The sequence below is a fragment of the Neophocaena asiaeorientalis genome, unplaced genomic scaffold (genome assembly GCF_003031525.2).
Source record: "Neophocaena asiaeorientalis asiaeorientalis breed wild unplaced genomic scaffold, Neophocaena_asiaeorientalis_V1.1 scaffold345, whole genome shotgun sequence".
NCBI classification, from domain to species: Eukaryota; Metazoa; Chordata; class Mammalia; order Artiodactyla; family Phocoenidae; genus Neophocaena; species Neophocaena asiaeorientalis.
The window spans coordinates 2,803,267-2,825,406 of record NW_020175181.1 but is presented as its reverse complement, the minus strand read 5'-3'; the positions used below and the strand labels follow the sequence as shown (position 1 = coordinate 2,825,406).

General features: G+C 55.3%; 1 protein-coding gene across 6 annotated transcripts in view; it reads right to left on the bottom strand.

Moving 5' to 3' along the window:
• DNMT3A (DNA methyltransferase 3 alpha) overlaps window positions 1-22,140 on the bottom strand; it is a 103,186-nt gene that overhangs the window by 39,588 nt on the left and 41,458 nt on the right. For 3 of the 6 annotated variants that reach the window (XR_003005854.1, XM_024764414.1, XM_024764415.1), the window contains exons 4-6: window positions 10,454-10,724; window positions 4,461-4,504; window positions 3,873-4,019 (exon numbers count right to left, since the gene is read on the bottom strand). Coding sequence is in view for 5 of the 6 variants with exons in the window: in XM_024764414.1 (XP_024620182.1) it covers window positions 3,873-4,019; window positions 4,461-4,504; window positions 10,454-10,724 (462 nt within the window). In the remaining variant the exon portion in view is untranslated. Of the gene's footprint in view, window positions 1-3,872; window positions 4,020-4,460; window positions 4,505-7,522; window positions 7,612-8,799; window positions 8,985-10,453; window positions 10,725-13,685; window positions 13,784-22,140 lie in introns of those variants that run through there. The other 3 variants (XM_024764416.1, XM_024764417.1, XM_024764418.1) reach the window with 3 other exon arrangements.

Sequence of the window (22,140 nt, the reverse complement as noted above, 5' to 3'; positions counted from 1 at the left end):
CTTTTTTGGAAGTAGGATCTATGAGAGCACACAAGTGGTAAGGGGAGCAAGACTGGCTGAGGGGACTTCCCTGGTGACGCAGTAGTTAAGAATCCGCCTGCCAATGCAGGGTACACGGGTTCGATCCCTGGTCCAGGAAGATCCCACATGCCATGAAGCAACTAAGCCCCTGCACCACAACTACTGAGCCTGCGCTCTAGAGGCCAAGAGTCACAACTACTGAGCCTGCATGCCTAGAGCCCGTGCTCCGCAACAAGAGAAGCCACCACAATGAGAAGCCTGCGCGCCACAAGGAAGAGTAGCCCCCGCTCAGCGCAACTAGAGAAAGCCCACGCGCAGCAATGAAGACCCAACACAACCAAAAAAAAAAAAAAAAGGTCCTTAAAGACTGGCTGAGGGTGGGAGCAGACATCTGGGGGTGCCACAGTCAAGGGACAGAGGAGGATGCTAAGAAGGTGCAGTTGGAGGAGATGGGAAGAATCTTGGGGACGAGGTCAGAAAGGCCTAGTGAGGCAGTTTCAGAAGAAAGGGCCAAGTGCCAGATAACTAAGGGCAAACCACAAGAGGAGGACGGTAAGCCACTCAGAAAACAGGCCTGGTGAAGACAGTTACTGCCCTTTAGCCTGAGGGGCACTTGGGAATCTCAGGAGCTACCTGTGTTTCCCACGGTTCTTTCTGGCCGCAAGGCATGTGGGATCTCAGTTCCTTGGCCAGGGATCAAACCCGAGCCCCTGCAGTGGAAGCACAGAGTCTTAACCACTGGACTGCCGGGGAAGTCCTCCCCAGTGCTCTTGTTACCTGTAGCTAGCCCTTCCCTAGTGCCCTGGCAGAGCCCAAGAGGGGCGGGTGTGGTCTCTGGGGATGGCACCCACGTGGCAGTAGCAGCCTGAACTCAATCCCATTCCAGCCCCTTCCCTGTGCCCTGAGTAAGCTTGTGGCCAGCTCGTAACTCTGCAGCCCCAGCCCCTAGTCTGAAATAACGGGCTCAAGGGTTCTAGCGCTTGTACCGGAAGTCGTGGAAATCTTGAGTTGTATCATGCGAACAAGGAACAACGTTACTAACAGAAAATATATTCTGGGTGCAAGTCTCTACATCTCAAGTCACGCGTCCCTAAAATATTGTAAATTAAATCAACTTTAAAGTTTTTCTGTTCACGCTCACTGATGACCTTTATCAGTTGGGGGAAGCAGATGCCAAAGAAAAGCTTTTAATGGTTGTTGCACTTTTTTTCTAGAAAAGCTTTTAGTGGTTGTTGCACTTTGGTGATAGGTACATGGGGGTTCATTATACTAGTCTCTCTATTTCTGTCTATGTCAGAACAGGTTCATAATAAAAAAAAAAGTCTTTTTAAATTTTAGTGGAAATTTTAAAATTGAGAAAATATATCTATTATCTTACTTTTCCCTGTGAGTTGAGAAAAGACCTGCCTTTTTTATTGCAACTGAGAGCAGGCCTCCATACTGCTTCTTCAAGGGAGCACAGTTTGAGGATCACCAAATTTCTAGAAGCTCTTCAAGCATAAAAGTCTTTGTATCTAGGGACTTCCCTGGTGGTCCAGTGGTTAACACTCTGCGCTCCCAATGCAGGGGGCCCAGGTTCCATGCCTGGTCAGGGAACTAGAGCCCACATGCCGCAACTAAAAGATCCCGCACACGCACCAACGAAGTCCCGGCGCAGCCAAATAAACAAATAAATATTAAAGAAAAAAAAAAGAAGTCTTTATATCTAGCCTCTGGCCCTAGGGCTAAGGGAGAGCAGAAATACAGGCCACTCATAACAAGGGGTTAAAAGGCAAAGCCCCTCCCACAGGCCACAGGGGAATAGCCCCAGGTCCTGAATGAATTTCCATCCCAAAGACCAGTTTAATGCTCAGAGTCAAGCCTCTCTTCTCCCAGACCTTGGAAAGGCTGTCCCTTTTCCAGGCTCCTCCATGAGAGAAATTTCTGCCTTCCTGGATCCCAAAGGAACTGGAAACAATCAAGTAGCCACCCCACCCTGTACTGAACTTTCTCTAGAGCAAGTTCTCTCACAATGCAAACGGGATAACACCATCCTTTGCAGGCCTGGGGTAAAGACAAGTGAGAGTGAAGGTGAAAGGCCCCACATGGTGGCAGTTCGCGTTTCCCTTCCCTTCCTGGTGCCGGTAGGTCAACGGGCTTCTCTCTACTAACCAGACATACAGGAGAGCAGCCCCACAATGGTGCTTCGTAAACTGGTTTCGCCCCTTGGTCTCCACGGCATCACCTCCCCTCGCTACTGAAGCCCTCCCTGGGCTGGCTTTCTCCCTCCCAACCCGCACAGAAGCCTCTCTAAAAGTCACCAGCTACCTCCAGATCGGCAGGTGCAAACAGCCTGTCTCAACTCAGCCTCCGCAGGGCTGGGTGGCCACTGCCTCTGGAAAACCTTCTCCTTTCTGAGACACGGCTCTTCCTCCCTCTTCTTCCTCCCAGGCCCCTTCTCAGTCCTGCTGCTGCCATTCCCCCTCTCCACGTGTTTGTAAGTGTCGGGTTTTTGTGGACAGAATCCAGAGACACTGTCTCTGCTTTCTCCTCCTGTTTCCTACATGAGCTCATCAGTGTTCGTGGACTTAAACGCCAGGTTCTGCTCCTGACGCCTTCTCATCTTTGATTTGCAGCCTGGACCTCCCTATGCTCCAGGCTCCAGGCACCTCAGCATCTCAGGCTAAACCTTGATTCCTTCCCATCCCAAACTCGTTCCTCCCCTAGTCTTCCCCACCTAAGGAAGTAGCACACCCATCACCCAGGTGTTCAGGCCAAACCCCTGGGAGTTGTGCTTCCATTCCCTCCCCTCCCCCACCCCGGCCATCCATCAGCAAGCCCTGCTGTTTCTATCTCTAAATCTCCGGATCTGTCCCTATCTGTCTCCATTGCTGCTCCTTTAATCCACATCAAATCACTCCCCTGCACAGAAACCTTCAATGGCTTCCCAGGACACAGCGTTAAACCAGCTTTCGGGGCAGCTTCCCCGGTGGCGGCGCAGTGGTTAAGAATCTACCTGTCGATGCAGGGGACACGGGTTCAAGTCCTGGTCCGGGAAGATCCCACATGCCGCGGAGCAACTAAGCCCATGCGCCACAACTACTGAGCCTGCGTGCTCCGCAACAAGAGAAGTCACCACAACGAGAAGGAGCCCGGGCACCACAGCAAAGAGCAGCCCCCACTCGCCGCAACTAGAGAAAGCCCGTGCAGCAACGCAGCCAAAAATAAATAAATTTATAAAACAAACAAACAAACAAAAAAACAGCTTTCGGCCGGGACCTCAAGGCCCTGTATGACTGGACCCTGCTTACCGCCCAGCTTCATCTGACCCCACTTTCTCCCCTGCTCGGTTCACTCTGGGAGTATCGGTCTTTCACGTAGCCAAACAAGTCAGGGCCTCGCTTGTGCTACTTCCTCTGCCTAGAATGTTCTCCCCCACCCCACAACTCACAGAGCCAGCTCTTCTGTTCCTTTAGGCCTGAACTTAAATGCCACCTCCTCCAAGAAGCCTCTCCTGACCACCCCACCTAAAGCAGGCCTCTGTTAACCTCTATTTCAACCCCTTGTTTACTTGTTTCCTGTCCATCTTCCCCATCAGAATGTCAGCTCCATGAGGGCAGGAATTCTATACGCGCAAAGCCCAGGACACTGCCTGGTTACACGGTAAATGTCCAGTAACATTTGTTGAAAGAACAAAGGACCCAGCCACTGCCTAGGGATCCAGCAGTGCCCTGTAAGTGCGAGAGGTTAACCTGAAGGGGAAACTGAGGCTCAGCCAGGGCCTGACAACAGCTGCAGACAGTGGCTGAAGCTAACTTCCGGTTTCCCAGTTCCGTGGGACAGGCTGGGGCCCAGGCCAGAAGGCACCTCACCTCCCTTTTCCAGCGTGCCAGCCACTCGTCCCGCTTGCGCTTGCTGATGTAGTAGGGGTCCCCCGCCTGGAAGGTGAGCCGCGGCATGGGCCGCTGGCGGAGGCTGGACTCCCAGCCCAGGCCACCCCGCAGCCGGCCCCGGGAGCCCTAGGACAGAGACGACAGAGACAGACCGGCATTAAGGTGAGCACGGACAGCCCCGCTGCAGGGTTTTTTCCTCCTGGAGGGGAAACCAAGGAGGCACTCACCTCGAGCAGAACACAGAGCTCTGACTCCTGGCCAGAGATGCCAGCCCTGCGAGTGCGGGCCAAGCCCCTGTCTGGGCTGGAGAAGTGAGGGATGTGGGGCAGGACATAAACTGGGAGGGGAGGTGCTTGGTCTTGAAGGGGGACCAGCTGGCTGCCTTGCTGGGGGCCTTCCAACCTCCACACCCACTTCCTCCGCTCCTCACAGAGGGACATGTAAAGAAGGGGCCAGGGGCCACCTTGGGCCCCCTCACACACACTCGCCACAGTCGGTCAGAGCGGTGGCTTTCTTCTCCTAGAATCAGGATCCACAGAGCCCCTGGGGGTTGAGGAAAACACTTGCCTCCATTTTCATGGATTCGATGTTGGTCTCCTTCTGTTCTTTGCCTGTGGAGAGGGAAGAACAAAGGGACTGTCGGCAGAGTTACAGGAGTGGCTCGGAGGCCTCACCTTGTGCCTGGGGTCCCTGCCACGGGGATAGGGCTTCTCCAACCGTTTAGTCATTCCTGTGTCAAACCTGATGGCCTACTGTGTGCCAGGCATCATGCTGGCCCCAGGACTCAGAGCACAGCCAGGGCAGAAAAAGGACTGGGGCAGGGCTGGAGGCCCAAATCCGAAGGAACAACAGAAAAGCCAGCACTGTGGCTTCTGGCCCATCGAGTGCCTCAGGCACACAGAAGGGATCCGGAAATAGCCCCCTTGGCTGCTCCCAGTTGCGACACAGCTCCCTTCCCAGAGGAGGGGCCAGACTGCACAGCCCTCCCTGGCCCTGGAAGGGAGCATTGGCTTGTATGTGTGGGGTGCAGCAAAGATGCTCTAGGGGGAGGGGGAGGGCACAGGGAGACAGCAGCAAGACTCTGCTGAAACAACTTCGTCTCTTTGAGACTCAGTTTCCTCATCTGGAAAATAAAGATGCTGGAAATGGTTTCTAAGGTGCTCCTGAAGTTCTCAATAATGCGTTTCTGTCATGAATATCTGCTTCGGTACCCCATTCTCCGCCCATTCTTAGGTCCCTGAGTTCGGCCTTTATTCTAGAAGCCTTGGATTCCAACTGTCTCCACGTGACCTCTGTAAGCTTTCCAGGCCTTTTCTTCACTGAATCAAGGTACATAACCCTTCTAATGCTTCCGGAAGGCAGCGTTTCCCTGCTCCTCTTCCCTGCAGTTCCTCAATGGGCCCTGATTCCAGTTCCTGGAAGGGAAGGCTCCCCTGGAGGCTGAAGCCCCAGCAGTACCGTCTTTAAGGGTCCGGGGCGGGGAGCACAGAATGTCCCTGCACTCCTACCCTGGTACCTACCCACTCTCCTACCCCACGTAGCTCAGGGTCGTCACCTCTCAAACGCCCTTCCCGGGCCATCACATCCCGGAGTCTGCAGTCCTGGCCTGGCTGTAGGCTGGGTTAATTATGCCTCTGAGCTTCCTGCTGGAGGACGGGGCTGGGCTGGGGGGTGAGGAGAGTGGGAGGTGAGCCTCCTCTCACCTGGGCCCCAGAACTCCTTTGTCTGAAGCCAAGAGTACTGAGCTTGGGCCCAAAGCAGGAAGGTCACTAAGGCTGGCTCATGGTCGCTTGGGGGGGCGGGGAGGGGGGTGTGAAGGGGAGACAAAGAGCCCAAAACGGAAAAAACAGCCCCTCCTGCATCTCCTGGCTCTGAGGCGGAAACCAGCTACAGCACTGAAGGTCTCTGAATCCTCGGTCCCCGAAGAGGATGTTTCTTTCCCCCTCTCTCACTGGGGAAGACCCGGGGCTCTGCTCTGGGCTTTGGCGACCTGGAATCTGGGGACGGGGAGGGCAGGGCCAGCACCTGCAGACGAGTGGGAGGTGTGGGCCCCGCGGTGCCAGCTGCCCCCAGGGGCGGGAGGAAGTGGGGGTCACGTGTACTCGCCAAGGCTGTGTACACAGCAGGCCTTTACGTCTCACCGGACTTTCTCTGTCTCCTCCTCGAGCTTCCTTTAGGCTCTCTTGTCTCACCACAGCCAGCTCCCCAACTTTTTCTCGGGCATCCTGGAGCCAGGCTTCCCCTCTTGCCCGCTCCGGGCCTCCCTCCTTCCCGGGGGTCGCCCCTCCTCTCAGATCCTCCGCGTTCTGCCCTAGTGAGGCTTTGGGCTGCCAGGAGGGGGCGCCCACCCTTGAATCAGGAGGCAGCCTGGTGCCCCCTGGGACCTTCCTTCCGGGACCCTCCGTGGCATGTGGTTTACGGGGAATCATCTATTCATTAGAATGAAAGAAAGTCGGGGCTGAAGGAATTGTAGAGATGATGGGGTACCTGTCCAGCCCTTCGAAGGGGAAACTGAGGCCCCAGGAGCAGAGAGACGTACTGCCAGAGCTGAGATCAGATTTCAGAGCTCCTGACTCCCAAGCCGGCTAGCTTATTTTACACGGCACCACCTTGATGCTCCCCCCCTTCCTCATTCCCCAGCCCCCATGCTCCCCGAAACAGAATTTTTCCTCATGCGGTTTCCAACTGGCTTCTTTCTGGAATTTTCTCCCTGAAATACTCTGCGCATGCCCACTTGAGTGATCTCCCTCTCTCTCTCTCTCTCTCTCTCTCTCTCTCTCACTCACACACACACACACACACACACACACACACACACACACACACACTTTCCAGCCCGTCCCAGCAAAACAACCAACTGGGCGGCCTTAGAATGCAGCACTTGTCCTGAGTCAAGGGGGGTCAGCGGCTCTCTCTCGACACTCCCTCTGCAGTCCATCTGCTCCTGGCCCAGATCCAGGGTCACAGGCTGGGCCAGGTGGCTGTGTGCCTTCCAGGGTGGCCCTGGCAGGCTTGGACATGACCCTGGGGCATCTCATGTCCTGGGGGCAGGAGAGGCCAGGGTGCTTCTAACACTTACCTGTTGGTCTGAGGCTACACTCTGCCAGGGGCCACCCCCAAATTCCCTTTAAAGTGAACCCAAATCTCAATGACAGGGCTGAGGCCAGGCTGGCCTCAGAGGGCAGCCACTAGCCCAATGCTGCGTGTTCTGTCTAAGCAGAGAGGAGCTTTGTACTGACCCTACTCGGGTGCTGGTCCTTTACTGGTTGTATAATCTCGGTAAGTTACTTAACCTGTCCGAACCCTCAGTCTCCCCACCTGAAAAATGGGGGGGGGGTAAAAAAGTCTTCCTCAGATGCTAGCAAGGATTAAATAAGAGAATTACATAAACAGCAAAGTTTAATATGCATTGAAATCGTGAGGATCTCTTTCAAATGTAGATTCTGATTCAGTAGGTCTAGGGTGGGGCCTGAGATTCTACATTTCTAACATCCCAGGTCATGCCAGGAGACGCTGCTGTCCATGGACCACTTTGAGTAGTAAGGACATAGAACACTCAACACAGAGTTAATATTCAGAAAAAATAAAATAAATAAGATAAAATAAAATAAAAAAGAAAGCCACATTACCATCGTTACTACTATCATCATGACGGCCTCAGGGCTAAGAGTGCAGGAGCAGTTCCAGGGCCACCACCTGCCTGTCCAGGTGGCTCTTGTCCTTTATTACTCATCATCTCCTCTGCTCTTCCTTTCTCCTGGTTGTACTATCAAGATCTGGGGCTCCTGGGAGGGTGCCCAGGCCAAGACTGCCTTAAAGCCCTCCATTTCTCCTGTGTAGGAACTAATGAGAGTGGCTCCGGGACAGACGGATGGGGCCCCTGAAAAGAGACCTGGAATGAGGGGAACCGAAAGGAGACCATGGCCAATTCACTTCCACCCTGGGGCCTCAGTCTCCTTCCTCCTTGGAACCAAGCAGCTGCATATGTGTTCTATGTGGCTGACTGCTGGGCCAGTGGCCGAGCCTCCAGTAGGCCACTGCCCACCCCTCTAGGTAACAGCTCACCAGTCTCAGCAACCAGGCAATTCACAGTGACCTTTAGGGATCCCAGCTCTGATCCCTGCCAGCATCCCCACTACCTGAATAGCTGGGGCCACACAGGACTGCTCCAGGGCCAAATTTTGAAGATCAAGGACACGTGGGATGTTTTTGCCCAGTGCACTTTGCACTAAGATTCTGAGAAGGATCCGCTCAATATGTGAAAGTCCCAAACCCAGGAGTAACCCTTGAACCATCTCTCCCCTTCCCCCTTGTGTCCCTGGCACGCATCCACAGCTCCCCAGATCCACCCTCCTCCCCTGGGCGCCTGCAGCAGCCACCTAATCGCTCGTCCTGCTTCCCAGCCCCTCTGTTCCATTCCAGGATCCAGATGGCAAAGGGATCTTTTCAAAATGCAAAGCGGATCACGTCAACCCCTGAGAGGGCAGCCTTGAAGCTGCGCTGGTCCTGTCTGCTGTCGCACACCTTTCTCCCTTCCTCCCCCCATTCCAGACTTGTAGGTTTCTGTCAGGTCCCTGGATACCATGCTCCCTCCCACTTGTTCTCACCTCCTCCCGGCCCTTCGCCTTCCCTGGTGATCCCCAGCTCATCCTTCAGCTTAGGTGTAACAGCCCAGGCTGGCTGGCGTTCCTCTGTTACAGCTCCTCAGAAAACCATGTTTATTTTCCCTTAGAGAACTTATCTCCGTGTATAATCACACACTTGTAAGTGTGCATTTCTCATTAACATCTATCTCTCCAGTGGACTGGGAGGTCCTCCAGGACAAGAACCAGGTTTTTGCTCGTGATGGTTTCCCCAGATCCCGGCACACACCAAATGGGTGTTTAATAAACCCCTGTTCACTGACCGAAGGAGTTCCTCCTGAGAACGAACAGAGCCGGGGAAATCCCAAACCGAAAGTAAACTCTCACGGTTAAGAGCAGCCTTGGAGTGCTGGTTCCATCCCACCAGGCAGCAAGGGCTGCCCTGGCCCTGGGTGGCGGCTGGGGGCAAGCCATGGTGGGGCCCCAGGAGCTGCCTACTTGGTGGGAAGGGCCGATGGGTTCCCCGGTTCTGCTCTTGCACATCTGGCCGTTGTAAGGGGAGGATGGCGTTTTCTCCCTCTCCTCCAGTTTCACTCCACTCTGGCCCCTTGGCCACTCCCACCATGAGTCAGGACACACCCCCGGAGGTGCAGAGTTCAGGACCATCCCCCACTCCAAGCCCCACTCCAGAACAGCGGGGGATCTGGGAAGGGCACACCGACTGACTCGGAAGCTAGAGACCAAGATGGAATGAATTCTGCATCTGCCACTGACAGGCTTGGGGTCCCTGACCAAGTCACTTCATCTCGTTAAGGCTCAGTTTTTTTCCACCTTAAGATGAGGATAGTAATCCCTCTTGAAGAAGATTGTTTGGAAGAGTAAATAAAACAACAAATGCAGAGTATCTCAGAAAGCGCTTTGCACATGGTGGGAGCGTCATAAATAGTTGAATAATAGACGAATGAAAGATATTTTAAAATAAATTTGGGAATCTCTTTTCCGGAGATGCTCTCTACCTTGCACGAATATTAGGTTTGAATGCATGCGAAATTAAGTTATGCCAATTACTCGACTGATTCACTCCCTCACGTACACTTAGGAAGGAAGGCTTTTTGAAATTAAATGCACATATGCAAAACAACCTGGCAGGGCCCTGGGAGGATCAAACGTGATAATGTATGAGAAAGTGCTTCGTAAACTGTGAAGCCCTGTACAAATGCTAGTTGTCCTCATTACTAACATGTTTACAGCTCTGTTGGCCCCGAAATCCCTGGCTTAACCTTAAAGAGAAAAGTGGGCAACTTTCCAGGACTCCAGGGCTAGGCCACAAAGTCCTCAGAGGAAGAGGCCTGGGCTGGGCAGCGCACACCCAACTCCCCCCCTGCTCTTCCCCTCCCCCAATCTGTCACCACCAAACTTCAGTCCAGTCCACTCAACTATGGTGGGCTCAGGACATCTGCACCGGGAAAAGCTAGCTGGGCTTTTAATATCCACAAGGACATCTGCTCCCTCGAGCGCCCAGGCCAGGGGCTACCAACGTGTGGATCCCGAAGAGCCGCAGGTCTTGCGGAAGAGTAAGCAGGCCAGGCAAAGGCTGAGGGAAAGCGAGGCACACGACCAGCCTATGGGGAGACAGCCATTACCGCAGTCCGGCAACCAATGGCATTCTGTAAACTCACTCTTGCCAGATCTAGCTGTTTTTTTCCATGAGAAGCCAAAACTCCAGATTTTCATGTGAAATTTCTTGATTCTTAAATACTGGCAACTCATTTTTTTTAATGTTTAAAATACTACATGGGCCAAATCAAAAATGTGTGCAGGCTGTAACCAGCCTGCAGGGCACAGCTTTGGCAAGCAGACCTTCCGCTACCGTGCCCAGCCCAGGCCTCCTGGGACCCACTAAGCCCCGAGGTTCTAACCCTCAGGGGGATCCCAGCCAGCCCAGCAGAGGCTGCCCTGCTTTTGCCCAGGACTTACCCTCTTCTGCAGGGGCTCCCCGGCCATCCTTGGGGGTGCAGCAGCCATTCTCCACAGCTCTGGAGGCTTCGGGCGGGGTCTCAGCTGCACCCTCTCCCTCTGCTGGGGCCCCGCCCTTCTGCCCCCCAGCGGGGCTCCCCTCCTCTGGCTGGGGCTCACTCCGCTTCTCCAAGTCCCCGTTGGGTAACAGCTCTGAGGGGCCTGAGTCTTGGGCCATGGACGGGGACTTGGAGGTCACGGCGGGGTCCTTCGGCGTGTCACTGCTTTCCACCTGGAAAGATAAACGTGAGCGGAGAATTAAGACCAGTGGTTTTAGCCCCTTTTGCATCACTGACCCATCTGAGATTCTGGTGAAAATTATACAACCGCTGTCCAGAAAACTGTGTTCACATAAATGTTTATGGAGTCAAATACACTCACAGTTGTCCTCTCAGATTCAAGGGGTTCACAGGCCTGACCCCCTGAAGTCAAGAGGTCTGTGGACTCCAGTTAAGAAAACGGGAGAAGAAACCGAGCAGGTTTAACAGCCTGGTCCCACTGCCAGCTGCGCCCCAGCCAGGCCATCCCCACTCACTGAGGTGACACAGGGTGCCCAAGTCTTCTCTGTGGCCTCTACTGAAAACAGATCTCCTCACACTATCCTTACTTCAAACCAGGACCCCTCCTCTTGTTCTCTCGAGCTGCTGCCTGGCCAGGTGGAGTGTGAGGGTTAAAGAGGGCCTCCTCTGGGCCCCAAAGCCTAGCACAGGTCCCTCCCTCGGCTTTGGCCCACAGCCTTTCCTGGGCGCTCAGACCCCAGGAGAGCCAAGGCCCCAGCCAGCAACCGCAGTCTCTGCAGGAACCCTCCCTAGCACGCGGCGCCATGCTCCCCTCCAAGAGGAAGTGTCTTGCTTTGTTCCCAAGAGTCTCAGAACTGAGCTTGCTACAAGAATCACACTGAGAGTTGTCATAACCGTCCTTCGTAAGTGTCACTGCATGGCGGGCAAAAGCTCCTCACCCGTTACCCCTCAGAGCCACTCGACCTCCCTGGGGAGGCTCTCAGAGAATTTTGTGATTAGCTTGAAGCCACACACTTCGTGAGGACAGAGCGTGGCCAGCACTTGGTCCTTGGTCATCTGGGGGCAGGTAGGCCAGGACACAGCAGAAGGAACGAAGGTGTCCTCTTGGGGCAGGAGAGACAAGAGTCCCCTATACTTGGCGCTCTGCCACATCCGCGGGCACCAGGCCGCCCCCAGCAGCCCTACCCATCGGCTCCTCTGCAGATCAGCCGCCTGGAGAAGGGCGGGAGCGGCACCAGCTCAGCAAATACCTCAGGAAGGTGCCGCTCAAGAGGGCGCCTCAGTTTCCCCACCTGTAAGGTGAGATGACTAGGCTAGACCAATGGAGGGTTTCCTTCTTTTCAAGTTTTTTTTCTGTTTATAAAAGTCAGACACACATATTATAAAAACTCAAACCACACAAAAGTGAGTAGTATTAAAAGGTTAAAGCTCCTATTTCACTTCTGTGCCTCCAAAATCACTCCCCACAGGTGAGCCGTTATTAACAGTTTGGGGCTTCCCTGGTGGCGCAGTGGTTAAGAATCCGCCTGCCAATGCAGGGGACACGGGTTCGAGCCCTGGTCCGGGAGGATCCCACATGCCGCGGAGCAACTAAGCCCGTGCGCCACAACTACCGAGCCTGCGCTCTGGAGCCTGCGTGCCACAACTACTGAGCCTGCGTGCCGCAACTACTGAAGCCCGCGCGCTCTAGAGCCTGTGCTCGGCAACGAGAAGCCACTGCACTGAGAAGCCCACGCACCGCAACGAAGAGTAGCCCCCGCTCGCCGCAACTTGAGAAAGCCCGCACGCAGCAACGAAGACCCAGTGCAGCCAAAAACTAAATAAATAAATTTAAGAAAAGATTTTTTTAAATTGCTTGTTAACAGTCTGGCAAGTAGCTTTTCTCGACTTTTTTTCTATGCATCTACAATCATGTGTAAGTTACATGTTTATACACATGTATTTATACACACATCCAGATCCAGGTTTTTTTTTCCCTAAGAAGGGATCATACGACTTATCCTGTTCTGCAACTTGCTTTTTCACTTAGCAAGCACAGCGGGCATCTCTCCATACCAGTGCATATGGATCGGGCTCATTCTGTCTCAGCTGCTAGGCGTTCTATCGAATGGATGCTCCTTAATTTATTCCAACCATCTCCTAATGGTGGGCCTTTGGGCTGGTTTGCTTTCTCCTGCAGTGAACCCCTTGCACTTAACAGCTCTGCGCACCTGTGGATTTCTGTAGGCCAGAGTCCCAGAAGTGGACTGGCCGGGGGGAGAGGGCCTGCCCATCCATGTGTGAGTAGATCCTGCCAAATTCCCTCCAGAGAGTTGTATCCCTGAAGCACCCCCCAAAGCCTGAGAGAGCACTGGTTTCCCCAGACCCTCCCTGCAAGGCCCGGCCGCCTTCAAGGCTGCTTCTGCTCCAAGGATCTACGATCTCAACTCTGAGCCCACTGTTGTATGGTGAGGAAACCCCCGAGGTGGCGAATAGGGACGTGGGCCTTGTTAAAAAATAACAAAAATAAAAGCCAGCGTCCTCCCTGGACGAGTCCCTACACGGAGAAGCTGAGGGCGAGCAGAGGGAACGCGCGGCCTTGCCAGCCTGCTCTCCTGGCCGTGTGGAGGGCTGTGTGGGACGGCCGGGGGCAGGCCTGCTTCCAGGAAGAAAACCTCCCACAGAAAGCTACAAACGTGTGCACGGCTCAGCAGCAGGGGTGGGGGCCACAGCAAGGGGAAGACGAGGCCTCTGGCCTCTGGCGGAAGGGAGAAGTCCTCCACTAGGGTTGGGCACTTGGGGCCGAAGCCGGCAGAGCCAGGAGGCCAAACACAGGACGGCCAGGGGAGCAGCCAGGCCCTGTCTTTCTCTTCAGCTGCCATCCCCAGGTGTCAGGACCCACACACCCTGTTCAGGACTCAGAAGGTCTTTCCCACCTCCCCGCTCAAGCCAGCAGGCTCCCTAGAATTCCCCTCCCTGGATAAATCCTCTCATTCCTCGAGGCTCCAGTGTGTGAGAGGGTCAGGTGGCCCAGGCAACCCAGAGAGCCAGGCATGCCTGGGCCCCCACTGCTACCCTCAGGCCCAGCTGTGCCAGCGCCACAGAGCCCCAAACGCGGCACTCCCAGGGAGGTGGGTCGGGGATCCCGCTGGCCAACGCAGGCTGAGAAGTTTGGGTCAGTGCCAATCTCTTACCATGGCCGTGGTCCTCCTTTCCTCTAGCCACTTGCTTCCCCACAGACACCTCAAGTCGAGGCAGGCTCCCAGCCTCACAAACTGCTCAGACAACTCCGCTGTCACTCACTTCCTGCCCGGGGACCACACGGCCTCTTCTCACCCTGGGACTCACTTCCTGTTGACTGCCAGCTCCATAGCATAGAGACCCAGGAGTACCTGCTCCGAGACTCAACCCAGCCCCAGGGTCCCAACCCACCCTGATCGGGCACCCCTCCCAGGCCTGCCCTGGAGGACCCGTCTGCAGCATGAGACACGCCATCCTTCCCGAGGTGGGCGGATGAGGGGTAGGGGAGCACCCTGCACAGCTCCAGCCCCGGGGGTAGCTCAGCAGGCTGAAATCTACCCCAATCTCACGAGTCCTCTCCCTCCTTTCCTCCCGACCAGCCCATCCCCCATTGCCCGCCCTCTCTGGTTGTGGATGACCCTGAGTTGACCAAAGCTCTGGGCTTAGGGGAGCTGCTGACTCTTGCCACGGTCAACCCTTGATCCATCTTACCCATCAAGAACCCCCCACACACATGGCCAGTAGTGGCCCCTCACTGGCCCCCTCTGGAGTTCAGGGTAACTGGGCAGGTCAGATCCACCCAGAAGAAACCACTGAGAGGAGGAAGGAAGGAGGTCCACAGGCAAATGGACTGACGCAACTCTAAATCTCCAGGGAGGAGCCGGGTGCTCCCTAAAAGGGCATCTCAGGTGAGAAGAGCAGACCTGGAAGCCACTAGGAGTGGCCACCCCAGCCAGGCCTGTGCCCTCCTTTCCCCCCACCCCCCATTAGCTTGTCACCTCCTAGAGGCAGGGACTCGCTTTATCACGTTAGACTGGGTGCGGAGTAGGGCACCTGGCGGGTGTTCAGTAGTCATAATTGATCCCTTAATGCCAAAGACCAGGTTATGAGTGAGAGCATCCAGTTCACACGTCTAGAGGGAGTTTCAACTTTGTTCATGTCAAGTGTAACTGTTAAAAATCCTGTTTCTGTTTGCTTTTATTCTTTACAGTTGCCTTGAAAGGAGACACGGCACACCCTGAGACACTCATTGTTCCCGTGGCGGGGAGGGGTAGCAGCAGAAGCCCCTGGTCCCTGTAGAAGGCACCGCCAGCAGCTAGAGGTGACAGTTTGCACTCCCCTTCTTCTCACCTGTGGGGTATGGGAAGAGGGCTGGAGTGGAGGCAGAATGGGAACGGCAGCCACGGGCCCCCTCACTTCTCCTCCCTGGGGTGGTGGACACAACGGATCACGCAGAGTCTGTTCCCACCGTGCGCCTAACCCCGCCCGGGCCCACCTCCCGGGGCCCCTCAGAGTTTGCCGATCCTTGCCTTCCTTCCAGGCAAGACCCCTCCACGCCAGGGAAATGCCTCCTGCTTCTCTGTTGCCCACCTGCTCCTCGGGCCCCTCCTGCGAGCAGCTCATTCCAAGCAGTGAAGGCAGTGGTTCTCAGCTGGGGGCAATTTTGCCCCGCAGAGGACATTTGGCAATGTGTCTGAGATGCTTTTGGTCACCGCACTGTGGTCTGGGGGGACAGACAGTGGCTTCTGGTGGGTAGGGGACAGCCCTCACCACAAAAATTACGCAGCCCCAAACGTGGATGGTGCTGTTGTTGAAAAGCCCTGGGCTGAGGACGGGGGTGCAGACCGGGGACTTTTTCCAGGGACCATTTTTTTAAAACAAAAAAAAGTTTTGGTAAAATATATGCAACATCAACCCCACCATTTTACCCATTTTCAAGTGTACAATTCAATGAAATTAAGTACATTCACACTGTTGTACAACCATTAACACTGTCCATCTTGAACACTTTTCATCACCCCAAACTGAGACTCTTGCACCCATTAAACAAAATTCCCCACCCCCACCCCACCCCACGCCCCTGCAACCACTATTCTACTTTCCGTCTTCTAAGGAACATTTTAAAATCTGTCTGTCTGTCTGTCTCTCACACACACCACCCCGGGTGGTATTTGTGCCAGGCCCTGGTCTTTGGAACCCTCAGCCTTGCCCCCAACACCCCCAAAGCCCCTGTGGAGCCTGGCCCTTAAGTTCACCCCAGCATTCACTCACATCCCCTAGCCCACCGCATACCACATTTGTTTACAAAGCACTTTCACACCCTATCTCATTAGAGCACTCCTCACATGTTACCTAATTATTTGTTTACTGTGTGTCTCCCTCCTAGACTGTGAGCTTTGCCTTATTTAACTTTTTATTTCTCTTCCTTCCAACCACTCCACTGACAGCTCCCCGGTGCTAAGCAGAGGACTCGGCATAACTATGCTTATACAATTGATCGACTTAATTATCCCAATTATCCTGATGGGTTGGTGTTACTCTCACTTTTCCAAGGAAAAGGTCTCCAAGGTCTGCCTCAGGTCACACACCTTCTAAGTGGTAAAGCTTCCAAAATGACCCAGGTACAGGAGAGGCATTTGAAAGCTAGCCACCCGCTCTGGGTTGAGTCTCAGGAAAAGCCCAACCTCAAATCCCAAGGGATCCAAGGAGGGAAAAGGAGGCTTTGATGTGCCTGAGCAGGACCAGGGAAAGGCTGCAGCTGTTTCCCAGGCAGCAGCCACCACAGGGAAAGGCCAGAGGCACAGCCAGAAGGAACCTCCTGCAGTGAACCTGTCCAGGCCAAAGCCAGTCCCCCAGCTGCCCACCCTGCCCCCTTCCCCTCCCCCTTTTCTGGAAGTCTGGACCAGACCCCAGAACTCCAACCCTCCCTCAGGAAGGGAGGCCTTGTCTTCCAAGGTGGGGCAGAGTGCCGGGGCTCCAAATAGGAAAGGGATTTTGAGGCCTGTTTGACAGGTATGATACCTGCACACGAAAGCTAAGAGGCGAGGGAAATGATACAAGGGAGACAGGGCCCCGGGTCAGCTCTCCAGCACAGCCCCGGGCGCAGGCTTTCCTGGGCCCAGGTGTGGAGGGGGGAGACCTGGGACCCTGTGTCTACCACTGCAAGGCCCTGGAGGTTGGAGCCACGTTCTGGCCTGGCTCTGGGCACCTGACTCACCCTCTCCTCCTGTGCCAGGAGCGGCCGCTGAAAGGGGTCTTTGCCCCCAGACCCCAGGGGAGCTCCGGCGGGGAGAGGCCCAGAGGCTGGCAGATGTGGGATGGCCTCACCTCGCCCTCCCCAGCCTTCCTGCCCTCCCTCCTCCCCCCTCATCGCCATTGTGCCTTTAAGGCACTTGGAACGCTCAGCTCTATGCCAGCCGGGGACCCTGGCGTCTGGCCAGCTATGGCCTCTTGATTAAAGACACACAGAGACGCAATCACATGCACAGACACACAAGGGGTTCACCATGGCCCAGAGACACCCGCTCACCAGCTGCAGAGATGTGCTCAGATGCCCCAGAATGATGTCAACAAAAACACGCAAACAATCCCCCTCCACCCGCACCCTCCGTTCACTCCCGTCCCTCGCAGACCCTTCAGCTCGCCGCCAATGCCCTGGATTTTCCCAGGTTGACTCTCGTTTCAGGAAACAGCCAAACCGTCCACATAAGTGGGGCAGCCCTGTCCCCTAAGCGTTGGCATTGGGCCCAGGCTCCCCAGTCTCCTCTGCCCCAGGCCTTCCTGCAGCCCCTTCCCCTGGCAGCCCACTGCTCTGATCGGCCGGAAGTGGCCTTGAGGCAGGGAGAGCCAGAGAGGTCCCCCACGCCCACTCCCAAGAGAGGCCCACATGCCTCCCTGCTCAGCCTTCCTGGGGTGAATGGAGTCGGACCCCAAGACTTTGGAACCAGGACCTTGACCCTTCCAATTTCCTTTTCCCTAGTGGAGTGGCCAAAAGGGCCACCAGTGGGGTCAAGGGACAGAAGGACCAGAGGCCAAAGAGGGCCAACTCTGGCAAGTCTGACCCCAGCTTGGGTATGACTTCTAGGTGCCACCATTTCTCTCACCACTGAGGCTGGGAGCTTCTTTCCCACCCTCCTCCCCAGAGATCTCTCCAGCGTGTGTGTGTGTGTGTGTGTGTGTGTGTGTGTGTGTGTGTGTGTGTGTGTGTAAGAGAGAGAGAGAGAGAGAAGAGGGACTCAGGACTGAGGAGAGAACTTCAGGGTGTGGCAAAGTCTTAGAGGTCACTCAGTCGGGGCCCCTGCTAGCTGTGACAAATGGATGCAAGAACTAGCATGCCTGGTGAGTGGCGGCCCATCCGGGGTTCCGCTTCCAGCAGGGACACCTGTCCACCTGGAAGAGGGCCTGACTGTGCTCTTTGAAGTCAACCTCAAAGGATTTCAGGGTGAGCTGGAGCCTCCCTTGAAAAAGCCATTATGTAGAGAAGATCCAGGTCGTATTTAAGTAAACCTCTTTCGCAGTTTTTTTCTGTTTTCAACCTCTACATCCAGGCCTAGGGTGACAGGCTGGGTGAGAAGGGAACTCAGCATGGAAAATGGTGCTTTCTTGTCTATGCTTCACGAACCTTTCTAAAGTTTCTGATGTGTGTCTCCCCACCCCCGCCCACCCCCGCTGGGGCAATGCTCATCCTGCCCCACCCTACAGCGTGACTTCATAGCTTTAATCACATCCCCGCTCAGCTTCGTCTCTCCAGACTGGAGAGCCATAAGCTCTCTTGTCTGTCCTCACTAGGCTGCCTTGCCTTCCCCTTCATCGATTTAGCTGCCCTTCCCTGGAGCTTTTCCATCTCTGTATATCTTTCTTGAGGTGGCAGGACTGAAACGCACAAAATTCTCTAGGTGAGGATGATGAAAGGAGACCGACGTCAATAACTCTGCCCAGATGTGTGTGCGGAAGGTCCCTGCAGCAGCGGGAGTGGGGCAGGTGCAGCTCGGGCTCCGGAGACGCCCACGGGGTCCTAGGAAGCCCACGGGGCTCGGGACCGGAGGGAATGAACCCCTCTTGCTGGAGAGGGCCTGGAACATGTGGCTCTGGGGAAGGGACCGGGGAGGGATGAAAATAAACAGGGGTTTTTGGAAAAACAAAATGGAGAGTCTGGGATTTCACTCAGATGCTCCCCCAATAAGACCAGATAAGTAGATCAGCCTCTGGAAAGGGCCCCTGCCAAACCTGCTCCCTTCCAGAAGTCTCCATCTCTGACAATACCACTGCCACTGGCCCTGGGGGCTGGCAGCACCTTCCTCCCTCTCCCTGGTCCGCAGCCCAGGACTGCAGGCCCTGCCAATTCTGTCCCATCATGGCCGCCCCCCAACAGGCTCTGGGGGCATTTTTTGGCCCCAATGTACCCCATCCTATCTCCCTGCATTCTCTTGTGCTCAACCCATCATGCTCACGGATGCCAGAGTGAGCTTCCCAAAACATGACGCCCATCACTTCACACCTCCCACCGTCTCAAAAATCCTCCAGATAAACACAGCACATTTTTGAGAGGATAAAATATAAACGCTCAGGCTGCCTGCAAACTATCTCTCCACCCAAGATCAAAGGTTTTTGTAAATGAAACCCTCGTCCACTCAGCCAAGCCAGTCTGCGCACGGTCCGGCCTCCCCCAAGCACACCCATCCCCGCGCACATTCGTCCCTGCATACGCTGCTCAGGAAGGTCCTAGGTGGGGAAACCTCCCACTTTCCCCTGCCACACGTCACCTCCCTTCGAAGGCCCAAGTCCAGCCCCTCCCACCAACATGTCTTCGGCACTTCAGGTGCAGACCACGGGCCAGGCTCTTGGGGTACTGCATGGCTCTGTGAGCGCACTTCAGGTGCAGACCACGGGCCAGGCTCTTGGGGTACTGCATGGCTCTGTGAGCGCTGGTTTGACGTGATCAGCTGGGGGAATGGGCAGAGGAGTCTGCATGGCACAGTTACAAGGCAAGTCTCTAACCTCGCGAGACGTCTGACAGCCCTGTTTTCCCCACACCTTCAAAAGCACAACACAGGCGAACAGGCAGCAGTGGGCCCACGCAGGTCACAGGCAGGGATGCCCCGTGAGGGGCCGGGGCCCAGGAATGGGAGATGCCCTTTCAGGAAGTTTCGTGCATAAAAACAAGGGGCACCAAGTCACCGAGTCAAGGTTCCAGGGGTTAGTGAGGGAGCCCTTCTAACCCGGACACAAAGAGGGGATTTGAGTTCTGTCTTAAGAATCGAACGGTCATATTAGTTGGGAAAATGAGCCAACACTGCGAAGGCCGAATAACTGAGTGAGACGATACTCGGCTGGCTTAAGCTGCAGTGGAACGGTCCCCCGGCTTCACACAGCTTACAGCACAAGTCTTCTGCTTTGAAGTGGAGCCGTTTGGCCCTCAGGAACTCACTCACTCAGGCGTTACGACGGAGGCTCAGCCTCCAGCGAGGAGTGAGGAGTGAGTTACGCAGCAGCGGGTCTGGCTGAGCTCGGTGCCTGCTCCCAGCCCTCTCCCCCTCCTCCCCTCCCCCTCCCCGCCTTTCTGGGTTATTCTTAGCAAGAGGTGACCTCAGAGTGCTCCCACTGAGCAAAAATAACCCTGGAGGAAGTTGATGAATATAAATTTTCAATGAATAAGTGCATATACCTAGTAAACAGGGCAGGGAGCCCTGAAAGGCCGGTCCCCACCCCAGGGTCTGGCGGGCAAGGGCAGATACTGTCCCTCCTGGAGCCCCAGCGGTAACCAGCACATAGGACAAAGGCGGTCGCGGGGCAGTCTGGGTCTGTGAGCAGGCAGGAACCGGCTTCGGACACCCTCACTTGTTACTCGGCAACGTCCTCGGAGCCGGTGAACAGGAAGATGCCTCTTCCTCCCAGCCGACGCTCACACCCCCACACAGGCCCACACTCTCTGGCCAGCAGGGACCAGCCCCGCAGGCTGCTGTCCCGTCCTCTGGTTGTGGGTACTGGCCAGCCAGCAGGCCCTGCACCCAGGTGCCAGCTCCCTTTCTAGGCTCCGCCCAGCCCTGAGGCCGGCTTCCTGTTTCCTGTTGCTGCTCCGCCGCTGAGGCCAGTGCCACAGACCAACCCCGCCGCCCGGTTGAAATGGGCCCACTGCTCACTCCTCAGACCGCTGCAGCCTTCCCCACGTACCTGCAGGCTCCCTGGTATTTGGGTCAATTGCCCTGCTCAGTTCTGTTTTCTCTGGATGCTTTTTGGACCAGGTCTACACGCTTTTTCAAACAGCCCTGCCTTCATATGTTATCTTAAAGCGAATTGGGGATACCCAGTCTTCCAGACGGTGCGGCTGGAGCGGCAGGGGGGAACGAGCACCGTGGGCCTTGCAGTCGGGAGGTGTGGAGTCCAGGTCCAGATCGTCCTCTCTGAACCTCAGTCTCTTCGTGTGAATGTGGGGATGGTAATGCCAGCGGCCTCCACCTACCCCACACAGGTTTGTCGCTGGCATCAAATGAGGTCACGATGCAGAAAGCCCTTGCTGGCAATCGACTGCTGCACCACCCTGAGCCTTTCTTCGTGGTCGCTGACCTCAGTGAGTGGGCAGACAGTGCAACGGGGGTGCCTCTAAATGGCAGATCTGGTGGAAGAGACAAGGTCTCTCCACCAGCTTTTCTGTGTGAAAAGCCAGGCTTTGGTTTAGGTTTTTTAAAACTCCCAATCCACCAGGAAATGGTACTTTTGGAAAACACAACATCATGACTGTGGATGTGGCGACAGTATCAAATTGATATAAAGGTTTCTAAATGCTGATTCTCAAGTTCTGTACAGACAGGTAGCAAAACAGTTCGCAGACTGGTGCTTCGCGGTCAGGCGTGTGGACCAAAGCCCGGGATTGGTGGGCTGATACCTTGTCTTACTTCTTAGTGTTCATTTTAATTTCACAGTCAGTTCAAAAGGGAGAGCCAGCGTGGGTCACGATGGCTGCCCTGGGCTTCATTTGCAAGACAGGCCTTGGTGGGCTGTGATACCGGGCAGGTAGAGAGAAGGGAAGGCTGCAGAACAGCTTACGAGGCAGCGGGACAAGCGTGCTTGGGGTGATCAGGGAGCAGCGAAGAGGCGGGGTTTCCTTGGCAAAAGAGGTGGACGCTGAGCGGCAGTGCAGAGGCAGGAGGGGTCACATGGGGGAGGCAAATGGAGGGCTCCAGGTCTCGTCCCAGGAGAAGAAAGCTCCTAGGTGAAAGCGACGTGCCCCGGGCTGTATTTAGTGTAACTGCAAGTGGCTCCCCTCTAGCACACTAGGTGGAAATAAGTCTTATTTATTTGGCAGGTGCTCAGTAGGTGTAATGTGTTTGTCACCGAAAAAGAGAGGGCCGGGGGTTCCAGAGAGATGTTGGGGGCAGGTGGGGCCTGATCTGGGTGAGGGCGCAGCTAGGAGGCTGACACAGGAGCAGGAGAAAGTGGAAGGCACTCAGGGACAGGCAGACCTGGGGGAAATTCTGGAGACGATTTCACAGCCTCAGGCCGGGGGATGGTGAGGACACCACTGGATATACCTCGTCCCTCCCCGTCCAGCAGTGGATATGCAACATTTGCACAAATGTTTGCACTCCCAGCACTGCTCCCTCTGTTCCACCTGCCAGGATTTGAGCCAAG